Source organism: Notothenia coriiceps, unplaced genomic scaffold (genome assembly GCF_000735185.1).
Source record: "Notothenia coriiceps isolate Sejong01 unplaced genomic scaffold, NC01 NC01_scaffold00017312, whole genome shotgun sequence".
Taxonomy (NCBI): domain Eukaryota; kingdom Metazoa; phylum Chordata; class Actinopteri; order Perciformes; family Nototheniidae; genus Notothenia; species Notothenia coriiceps.
In genome coordinates, this window is record NW_011350013.1 from 128616 (window position 1) to 140443 (window position 11828).

Here is an 11828-nt window from a genome sequence, read left to right on the forward strand (position 1 = left end):
CCCCCCCCCCCCCAGCAATTCAATTCTGAGAGTGCCACAAATTCCATTCACCTTACTCACAAACACATCTCAAAATCTGTGTAAATAAAATCCACAGATTGATCAGACACAAGTAGGCTTAAAGGAGGAGATGTTGTGTAATATTGGCCTAAAAGTCTGGTGGCTTAATTTAAAATAACTTTAGTATCTGCCTTCAAAAGCCCCCAAGTCAGTCCATCTCTACTTCAGACGCCTAATAGGATTCCATATGGATGTAAGTGATAAACACGTCTGAAAAACATCAGGCGCAGACACCACCGGGTTTGATCCTTAAAAATCTGTCGTCTTCCCCCCACCTCATGCACTCCCTACTGTGTGATTCTGGTGAGTCAGGAATTTCCTATCTTGTTTCATCTGACACCGTCTGCTCCGTCTCTCGTACACACTTCTGAGTGACGCCTCCGACTCCCAGGAGGTACTCTGCTGCTTCTTGCCAGCGTAAACAAACAGGCAGAGTACGGCGGGGGCTTCAGGGCTAATTACCAGCTAGCACCATGCTAACAAACAACAAGAGCAGGGGCGAACAAATAAGAGTCATGTGTGTGGGCAGGTAGACACACACACACACACTTCACGGAAACAATGAGGCTTGTTGTGTAGGTGGATGAACCAGGTGTCACATCTGCAGGAAGAACCTGAGTCAGCCTTTTAATAGGCAGCTTTTATAAGGTCTTCTTTTCCAAATGATGACAGATACGCAGAGGTAGACTACACATGAGAACAAAGAGGGGGTATAACATGTCTGTTACGTGAATGTGTGAGGTTCAATCTAGCTGCAGAGGAATGCAAATACATAATGATAAAAAGTGATGTAAATGCAGAGGGAGGATTGTTAAATGATGTGCCCACTCGCATGAGACTGATGCAAGACTGACAGCTGGAGACCTGCCTGTCTTTACTGATACATTTCATGTTTCAGACGCAAAGTGCTGAGCTATCAAATGCTCACCCAGCTTGCTCAGCTACCCCCCCCCCCCAAACACACACATATCCTTGTCTTTGTGTTGGCAGATTTAATAAGCTCCCCTGTCACCCACATTACACACAACACTCCGCCTGCCGTGAACCATGCCTCTGAAAATCATGAAAAAAAGGTGTTTGTAGCTCATTTTCATCTCCTTGACTACCCTCTCCTGCATTTTTTCCCCAGACTCCTCCCTGTGTCTGTTTGACCTTTAACCTCTTATGACCCCACAGTGCACCCAGGATGAGCGGCAGACTGTTTGAGAGGAGAAGCAGGGGCGCCAACAGAGCAGACAGTCACATGTAAACAGATGATGTATGTTTACTGACACTGGTGCCACTAACAGAAGATTAGGGACTAACAGCGTTAACATAGACAACAGACATTGATTGTAAAACGGGAGTGTAATGTCTCTGCCTGTGCAAACCAAATTCCCGCAAATGGGTTTAATTATAGTTACAAATGTGGCACCGCTGCCAATAAAACACGCACATATTTGTGTAGGAAAAAAGGTATTCAGTGACAAGCTTGTAGACCCCTGATAACACTCACACACCTTCTCAGTATGCAAACACACACTGATTTGGCAAACACAGTCCTTCTCTCATTCTGCTCCTGGCTTGACGGGGGGAAAAAAGAAGAAAATACTTGCTAACAAATCGCCAGAGAGAAGTTGAAATGAAAAGTACTCATGAACGTTGAGGTGAAATACGAGACATATTGCTACTTTAAAAAACTAAAGTGGAGCGGCACTCACTCTGAAGAGGAGAACAATCAACAAGCTGGAAAGGAGTTTGTATTGGATGAACCTTTTGCCTATCACTGGGGAGCCTAAAGAAAGAAACATCAACACACATGCTAAGCTAACACGTCCATGTTTATAATTCATGGTGAAGTACTAACTGGCCATATGGTGGTTCAAATAAAGGTCTTTGGCAACCAAAATCAAAAGGACTGAAGTGTTGACAGGACTTGTGCTGCAGTTGTACTTACTTTATCTACGAGAGGATGGTTATGTCAATGGGATGAGTGACTAATCGGATGTTGTGTGTCGTGGGAAAAACATGTAACAATGAGCTGGCTAGAAATACACGTTTATTTTCAGCCAATGGGAGAATCACTGCTCTAGGTATGGGCAGTCTTTCAGTCGATTGGTGTCAAACACTTTGAAATACCATAACATCTATTAGATATATTACTATGAAATGTTGTACAGGCGTTCATGGTCCCCAGAGGATTAATCCTTGTGACTTTTGGGAGCCGTTGACTCATCTTATAGCCCCACCACGAGGTCCATTTGTGCTAGACGAATAATTAGTGATCACCTAAGTCTTAAGAATCCATCCTCTGTGGACCATGAATATACCAATGTCATTTCATCCATCCAACAGTTGTTGGATGTCCCAACCAAAATCGTTTAAATGACTCATTGAAACATGATTGTACCTGTCACGTATTTATTCGCAGTATTTTCTGTCTGTTTGAGGAAGGCCATAATGGCAACAGCATCGGCCTCTCATCTTTCTGCGGTGTGATTTCTTTCCTTCTCTAATTTAAAAAAAAAAAATCCCCCTTTGGCAGCATGGATTAAAATTCCTAATGGGACTTAAAAAGAGAGTGAGAACGTGAAGATGTTGGTGGGTCCCTGCTGCAGGACCCCTAAGCAAGCCCCTGATCCCCATGAACTTGCTGCCTCTCTCAGCCAATTTGCCCCCGAGGTGTGGGGAACTTTAGACGCCTCCGTTAAAGCCTGCTGGCTCTGATAACGGGGAGCCGGGCAGACTGGCTTTCTGAATGCAGAGGAACCTTACGCTCCCAGTGGTGAGTAATTACTGTGGCTGTGGAGAGCGAGCAGAGATAGGGGATTCCTCTTCTGCATAACCAGGTGGACGGAAGATAGATGTCTCTGTTTTTTTGCTCTAGCTCTGAATCTCTCATGCCCATTTATTCGTGTCAGCAGCCACGCTAACGCCCTCTGCTTGGCACAGACTCAAATATGATATCTGGCCATGGCTGATAGATGGAGGCTGATTTTGGTCTAGAGGCTTTTGGAGCCCTAATCAATAGCTTTAATCAATTAAAGAATGCAGCAACTGAGAAGCAGGAGAAACTGGCCAAGTCTCACACTAAAAGCACCTCTTTGTATTTATCAAAGCGCGCCTGTATCGATTTGAAAAAAGGTATGGAAGGAGGTATCAATTTCAGCACAGTGGCACCGTGAAGATTCGGCAATTTTCTACACCCTTATCTTAACGCTGAGCCTGTTTTCAAAGGAGGGAATTTCATGTGTAGATATACCCCTCCATGGCACTGGTGGAATTGTATTGGTCTCCCTGAGAGTGAAGCACAGAAGGTAAGAGAGGTGAGCACTGCAGATTTTGAGCTGTCGCACTTCAAGAAACCCAGTCTGCTCAGAGCAACAGTCCTCTGTCTGCTGTAATGAGGGGGGGAGCTGCAGTACCACACTGCCCCCAAATGGTCAGCTGTGGAACTGACGCGGCACATGCACAGACTGTGTGCCTTTTATCAGCAACAGGAGGACAATATAAGTGGTGGAAATGCACCACTAGTCTTTCATTTCTTTTAAAACTAATTGAAACGCACCATTTGGAGTAAATCAGGCCTTGACGTTGAACATTTTCAGGCATTATCAGACTGTTATGACTTCACCAGGTCATATTTAAACTTATTTACAAAATAAATCGTAACTCTTGTCTAATTGACTTCCTCACAGCCGGGAACCTCTGTGTATGAGCAAGCACACATAAGCACTACCACATGGCCATGTATTAGCAATGTATTATTATTCCAGTCCATTATAGTTGGGGGGCACTCATTAGCCGTAATGCTGATCTAAGGTCAGGCCCACTGTGCATTGTTCCCATGGGGTTGGCTCTGGGATTATATGGAGAATAACATGGGAGTGATGTGCAAATGGCCGAGTGAGTCACGGCTGTCCCTGTTGGTTATACTGGCTATAATAACATAAACAGATCCTGATCCACTTTAGCAAACATGCTCTTTATTTCACCACAGATAAATAACTGAAGGATGCTGCGCCTCCACAGAGAGGATTTATTTGTTATTGCTGGCCAAGGGAGGGCTAGCCAACTGCTGTGTGAATGTATATCTGTTTCTGGGCAGATAGTGGTTGATGCTCAGCGTCACATCTTTCTGCAGGGGGGTCAGCAGGGGGCTCGACCTGGCTGTCTGCCCGGGCCTTCGGGAGCCAGGTGGAAATGTATAGATCGAGTTACACTAGGAGAAACACAACAGTCTGCTAGAGCTCGACTTTATCCTCTACAGGTCTCTAGATGCTAAATCCAGAGCCAAACTATGACACATTTATTTCTGTGTATTCACGTCTGGATTAGCAGGCTAAACTCAGGTGTAATTGGCGGACGATTATGCAGCACAATGAGCTGCCTTTCTCCTAGCCCCCCCCCCCATAAGAATGAAAGTGCTGAAGCGGCAACAGCGTTTAAATTAATCCTCTAGTTTGAGTATTCTGACACTAGCAGGGCCATAAAGGAATATTAAGAGGGGCCCGGTGCTAGCATGTGCTGTGTCAGCACTTTCTCCAGCTGTAGCAGCCAGGGCTCTGGCAGTGCAGGGTGTGGAGGGGAGGGGGGAAAGGCATATCCTACTTCCTCCACATCAACCTCATTTGTTTATCCCCTCCTTACCCTTTTGTTCTGTTGTGCCAGATGGCAGCTATGTTTTTTTTTTTCTTATATAGGAACTGTCCCTAGTTTGCCCTTAGCTTGGCTTCAGTTGGTAGATCGTTTTTGTTTTATTCTTATCGTGTCTTTATACTTGCTTTTGTTTATAGATATTCCCTGTGCTGTGTTCTTTGCCATCTTTTTTAATAAGATAATGTCATTGTCGATTACATTGGGAAGGTGTCTGAGAAGTCTTTCAGGCTTCCTTTCTTTTCTGCACCTTGTTCTTCCTATTTTAATCATTCACAAGTCCTTTATTATTGTGAATATAAACTATACTTTAGTATGAGGGCATGTGGTTGTCATCTACACCTTTATTGCTAGGTGAGGGGAAACAATACACTGCAGTGTCTTGACAGTGTGGAAATGGCCTTTGTTCAGCATCTCAGATCTCAAGGGAGTTCAAGTTTTCTTTCCAATTACGCTTGCCTTAGAGTAAGTGACCTAAAAAGACATCTAGTGAAGTCAGTGCCTACAATTTGGGTGATTTATATTCCATACAAAAAGTATCATAGTAGATATGCATGTCACATGATCTATATACATTTCCTTTGGTTAAAACTACTCATATTTGATTGTGTGTGGGAGAAGTCATCTGATCATTCTGGGGCAGGATTCACGACAAGAGGGGTACAAATCCGATGCACCTTCAACTTTTATTCAACATCACAACTCCGGTAGTAGACATTTGGTTTGAGAGCAGACTATGGATTTCTAGTAGTATGTCTCAACAGAAAAGCACTACAAGTATGAAATGACAAAAGAGAGATGTTAAAACATGGCTACAGGCCTGCATGCACAGAACGATGGAGTATGTTTGAGACGTGTTCTCTAGGTGAGTGCTGTACAAAGCGCCCCAGCTACCATTCAAACGGTAGGCCAGTCAATTCTGTGCAGGTAGAATTGTGTTCATAGAGCGGTCTGAAACTGAGTCTGGGGTACATCGCACAGTAGTGTTGGGTAGCATCATGATCGACAAATCCATTCAAAAAAAGGCACAATCCCATCCTCAACAGTCACCCAGCAAAAGCTTAGGAAACAGAATTCATCAGAAACTAAAAAAACTACAAGTCCCACGGTTGCATCCAACAAAGTGCTCTGGATGGATGGTATAGAAGCAACTTGAGTGTGTTAGAGTCTGTAAAGCAGTCTGAGTTTCCACTGGTCCTGGGTCAGAAAACAGTCCTAAAGCATGTTCTTTTCTTTTAAAAACAGACAAAGTATGTTTATTTCAAACTAAAACAATATGCACCCAACATGAGAACATGCCTCTGTTCCTTTTCTCCCCCCGGCATGTTATTTCCTGTATGTGTTCAATGTATAATTGGAAACAAATTACAGACATTTATTTTGGGGATACAACATTTTCAACTTAAATAATGTTCATTTTTGCCAATTATAAGCATCTGTACTTGTCTCGCTGTATGCAAGCTATTTTTTTCTGCGTGGAAACAGAAAGCATTGTAGGACACCACAAAAGCATTCACTGAAAACTTTGCAGCAGCATTTTAAAAAGAAGAGGAGATAGAAAATGGGCCAGCAACTGCCTTTTTCAAGTATTGTGTGTATTCGTTCCGTTCAGCCAGGATGTTTAACTTTCTTCCATAGGAAGGTCAAAGCGCAATTTCCCCCATATACAATTGAAACAGTTTGGTAGGCAATTCAATAAAACTCGCCAAGCTAAGATTCATTAAAACGTGTGGGGTTGCATTACAACTTAAAAAAGGAAATAAAAACACAAAGAAAAATGGTCTATCGGTAAATCAGCTAATGAGCCATCTATTTAATTACACTGGTATTTGTGAGAGATAAAATCATTTGTTATTGGTTATAAGACAGCAACTGACATGAGTCAGTATTCGCCATGTCCCGTGTGGTGGTTTGCTGACATGAGTACAGAGAAGAAGAGACAACTTTACAAAATGATCTTTTACCTACTGAGTGATGATTATGTCCCCTCAGTGTCTGTGACAGTGTCTACCACTGGCTGACTCGCAGCTTCCTCCATGGGCTCACTCTGTTCATTGTCTACGTCCTCAGGAGAGGCGAGCCGCTCCGGATCGCTCTCAGGGAGCGCAGAGTCGGGAGAGGGTTCTTCGGTGGGCTCGGGAGAGGCCTCGGGTGTAGATTCGGCCCCTGTACTATTGTCCATCCCAGCTCCGTTGACCCACTGGGGTTGGGGGGAGGAGGCTCTCTCTTGTGACTCCTCCTCCTCCTCCTCCTCCTCGTCTTTCTGTGGGCTTTCCTGCTCTTCCAGAGAGGGAGTCTCTTCAGGAGGGCTGACGGCTTGTGTGAAGGCCACAGGTGAGTCCTGGGAAGAGGCCTCAATCAGCGGTGAAGCTTGGCTTGGGGTCTCAGTGTCTGGGGAAGCAGTGGTTTTGAAGGGCGACTGGTCTGGGGACAGTGCGGGGGATGGGGCCGGGGACAGTGCTGGGGATGGGGCCGGGGACAGGCTGGCAGCCTGAGCCGGGGACTGAGCAGGGGTCTTTTCAGGGGACTGGGCCGGGGATAGGGATGGTGATTCTGTTTGTGGAGGAGTCTCATGTTGTGGTGAAGACTTGGCCTGGCTGTGAGACTCAGCTAATGGGCTCTGATCTTTGTTGTCAGGTGAGCAGTCAGGTGATTGGGCTGGGGGTGGGGAGTGGGCCTTCGGTGTCTCAGACAGAGCCGGGCTTTCTGACTCTGGCACAGCTGCTTGGCTCTCGGAAGGAGGTGGAGACTTAATCTGAACCTCTGATGGAGGCAGACCCAACAGAGAGGGTTTGGCATGAGCTTGAGGCAGGAGCGGGGACTGGAACCGTGACTGAATCTGGGGGTTCAATTTAAGCGGTGCCAGCAGTTTGCCTTGGTTCAGGGTCAGATTGGGATTGAGTGTTGGAGTTGGAAGCAGAGGTGTGGGCAGAGGGAGGAGAGGCGTCCACCCCCCACGATCACGATCCCTCTCACGCTCTCTCTCCTTGTCGCGCTCTCTGTCGCGCTCAGGCTCTCTGTTGCGGTCTCTGTCTCTGCCTCGCTCCCTGTCCCTGTCCCTCTCTCGGTCCCGCTCTCTCTCTCGGCTGTGGCGGTTGCCATTCATCTCCCTCCTGAAGTCAAAATCTCTCTCTCTTTCTCTTTCATCTCTGTCTCTCTGCCTGTCCCACGGGCGTCTTCGCTCATCTAGGTCTTGATGTTGTTCGCTGTCAAAAGGTGCTGGAGCAACAGCAGCAGCAGCAGCACCACTACTACTACTATTGCTACTACTGCTACTGCGGTTCCAGGCCTGCGGCCCCCCGGCAGCTACAGCATTGCCTGAAACACCTGCGGCTCCCCCTGCTGCTCCCACTGCTGTCCCGGGACGGCTTTCAAATCGATTGGGGAAGTTCTGCCCAGATGGGGGCCGCTCCTCCTGGAAGCCTTTTGCAGGGCTTGGGGCCTGGAGGCCTGCTCGCATGCTATCTCGTTCATCAAAGTCCCCTCTGGTCTGGTTCCAGCGGTTATCAGGGGTGAAGCCTGCGAGAGCCTGCAATCGTCCCACCAGGCTGCTTCTGCCTGGCTGAGCCCCTGGGGTCTGGAGCAAGGGAGGCCTGCCACCTCCAAGGGCCTCCCTATGGTCTGGTGGAGGGGTCCTCAGCAGGCCTGTGCTCGGCTTCTCCATTGGAGGGAATCGGTAGTCCTGGTCTTTGCCCTCATCAGCTCCAGAGGAAGACTCGTCTTCTGGCTTGGACACACTTTCATTGGCGAGGTTTGGGACCCTGTTGAAGGGGTCCAGCTGAGAGAACGGGACCCTGGCACGGGCTTGAGCCTGGAGGGAACTCTCGAGCAGGCCAGCAACCTGCTGGATGGGCCCCTGCTGCATGAGGAGTGGGAAGCGGGCTGCCGCCCCGGGCTGGAGGATGTTGGGTCGAACATCCAGAGGCAGCAGGCCAGGCATCCTCTGGCCGGTCAGAGCAGACTGGTGCAGCTGGTGGCCGAGGGAGGCTGTGGGGTGCATGCCAAGGAGACCCATCCCACTGCGCACTGCGTTCTGCATGCCTAGGGACAAATCACAATGACAGAAATTATTGTTACGATTCTCTTTGGATAAACACAAATACCTTTTAGGGCTGCTTATAAAAACACTCAAAGTGTCCACCAGATTTGAATCTCTCTCATGCTGGAACACATTAGCATCTGCTCACCTTGCAGCGTAAGCTCTGCTGCAGCATCCATTCCGTCTGCAGACTGCAATGGTTTTTCATTGGTTGCTTGCTGGACTTGGTGGAACATAGAGGCCATGAAGCCGGCCGGAGGAATCATGGCACTGAACGGAGAATCCTTGACAGCATCTTGGCTGTTTAGCACTGAAGGCTGCACCAGAGCTATAGACGAGAACAGGAACAAAAACATGTAATCCAAACTAATACATTTAAATGCTAAGCCTTGAAATGACATTTCAATTGTTAACATACAATATGAAATATTATATTAGGGTATCATGTCGTAAATACTCACCATTAGCTGCGGCATTCATGGCTGCGGTCTGTGCTGCCTGCATAAAACCTGCAAAGCAGAACATGTTTATTGTTAGCTTTGAATTCCTGTAAGTCTGATATGTATTCTTTATATAAGCATTTGCATTATTTACCTGGCGGAGGCTGCGAGGCATTGAAGCCGGCCCTGATGAAGGGTGGTGGAGGCCCGTAGCCAGGGGGGGGGATACCCATACTGACAGGGAAGTTAGGAGGCACCAAACCCACAGCACTGGGAACAGGCTGGGCCACTGGGAGCTGAAAGAGAGGGTTACAAGAGAATGTGAATAAGTCAATGACGTGATGAGTAGCTGCAAAAGCCTCTATCAACATGGTAACACTTCATGCAAAAAATGATGCACCGTCTCCATTATCATCCAATAAAATAGAAAGTGTGGACATACAATCTGCAATAAAACCTATAAACTCTTTTTACAAACAGATTTTTGGAGAAAATGTACAAAACTGATCACATTCATCCACAGATAGAGAGTGTGTTTAGTACCTGTACAGGCATCATGGTGACCTGCTGGCTGTAGGTCTCAGTGTGTGTGTTAGACACCGCTGGAGTCTCAACGCTGGTTGGCTGAATTATTACTTCCTTTACGGGCTCGGCATTCTTGGCAGCTTCCCACTCTGCAGCAACAGACATTAGGATGAAAACAAAGTTAACAACCATCTTTCAATTGTTTGTTTGGATTTGGGAGTTTAGCTTTATGTTTTCAACCCTTCTTTGTTTTTCTACAGAGGGTGTGGAGTTCCTGCTGGGATTTCTTAACGGATTTGAAGCATTACCATAACAAAGCAAACAACTGGGGGAATTGGGTAGAAGACAAATCCATTTAAGCGATTAAAAGCTGCCTGTGTTTTGGAAATCCGGATTATACTTTCATCATGTGTGTACAAACATGCTAGCAAGTCAACCATGCATTTTGAGGTGTGTGTAGTTTATTTTAAAGGGGCAACTACACCCATTTACAAAATTCATACATGTTTGCCATGGTCTAAAACGGTCCAGAAATATGACTAAACATGAACAACTGTCTTCCAAATCCCCAAATAAGGGACTTTAACTCAAATGTGTGAAGGTAATCATGTGTTGCGTGTTACTTCTCCAGACAATGCATGTGGAAAGATGTCATAGGCAGCCGCCAGGGGAAACATTCAGTGGCGATTTAAAACAGAAAGTATTAAAAATAATTACAAAAAAATGCTAAAAATAAATTAAAAAAAATATAAAATATATTTTAAGATCATGTTTAATCATCTGATTCGTCTGTACATTGCTGTTTTAGTCTGTGTTCTTCTAATTAGTGTCTAAAGTGTGTGCCTATTGAGCTGTTTAGAGCCATGTGGGACAAAACCCGATCATGCCCCTCCCTCTCCCTGTCTAAGTGAACGGTGACTATAAACACTACACTGCGCATGCTCAGAGTATTTTCCTATTTAATGTGTGTGGAAAAAAAATAATACCATCCCCACCATACGTCATCTCACATCATTCAGAGCTGATTGGCTGTAAGTACGTGTGCCGCGAAAAGTGTGGTGTGTGAAGAGGAGACGAGAGACGCGTCCTAAAACCAGGAAGTAAGCTGCGCATGGGTTCCCTCCACAAAAAAGCAATCAGATTTCTCCATAGGATTTTAGAAAATAACCCTACACCTGGACCTCAAGGTTGGATGTATGTGACCCTCTTCCACCTTCGACCTACTGGACCTGCCCGAAACGGAGCTCCCTCCTTAGTTATGCTGGTCCTTTCTGGGCAATTACTACCACTTTTGTGTGTAAGAATATTTCTCCCCTTTTGACCGAAATCTATAACGGATCCTTTCTTCTATTTACTTATAACACTTGTACTAGCTGACAGTTTACGGTCTTGTTGGTACTCCTCATTCAGTATTGAACACTATACGTAGTTCATATGTACAGTAATCACATCATATTTTTTGACCAAACACCTACCTAACAAAAAAACATATTGGGTGGAAGTCGAAATATTTTACAATCAACCAATATCAGTCCTTTGTCTTTTACATTAGGTACATGCTGTTACAAAGGTCACCCGCAAAAATTAAACATGTTTTCACCACCCCGTGTTTTTGCATCTACAGATGTCATATTATATTCGAAGCGTTCCACTTGCAACGTCACCCTCCAAAGTACCGACCAACCTCCGGTGACGTGACTGGAGAAGTCCAAATGTTTATAATAGAAAACTGGATTTTTAGTTTTATATTATAATAAACAAGTTTTCGAAAAAAACAGACTACGAAAGCTAAAGTAAAAATTTTGTCTGTCAAGGTTGTTTTCCCTATGGTTTTTTTACATTAAAATAGTAATTTATAACTTAACAAGAGCAGATCATTCCTGGGGTAAAAGTTATTTTTACCACCAGAATGGAACTGACTTCTACTTCAGTAAACGGATAGGAAAGAGACCTGTTTTTTAGAGATAGAGAGATAGATCGGGAATAGAAGAACATCAAAAGTTTTCAGATAGTATTTAGATAACTATTCTAAATACTAAGTTTTTACTATATTTTCATCCCAGCTGTACACCTATAATAGGCCGACTTGTTTTGCACGTAAATAGATTGTCCATGCAAAGGCTGTTAGA

At 45.4% G+C, this 11828-nt stretch overlaps 1 protein-coding gene across 2 annotated transcripts in view; it reads right to left on the reverse strand.

The window, feature by feature from the left end:
* LOC104950246 (arginine-glutamic acid dipeptide repeats protein-like) overlaps positions 1-10117 on the reverse strand; it is a 47886-nt gene extending 37769 nt beyond the window's left edge. The window contains exons 1-5 of one of the 2 annotated variants that reach the window (XM_010776735.1): positions 9718-10117; positions 9329-9470; positions 9196-9243; positions 8883-9062; positions 6660-8736 (exon numbers count right to left, since the gene is read on the reverse strand). In XM_010776735.1, the coding sequence (XP_010775037.1) occupies positions 6674-8736; positions 8883-9062; positions 9196-9243; positions 9329-9470; positions 9718-9891 (2607 nt within the window). In that variant the 5' untranslated portion in view covers positions 9892-10117 and the 3' untranslated portion in view covers positions 6660-6673. Of the gene's footprint in view, positions 1-5362; positions 8737-8882; positions 9063-9195; positions 9244-9328; positions 9471-9717 lie in introns of those variants that run through there. The other variant, XM_010776734.1, reaches the window with a different exon arrangement.
* Between the last annotated feature and the right edge of the window lie 1711 nt (positions 10118-11828).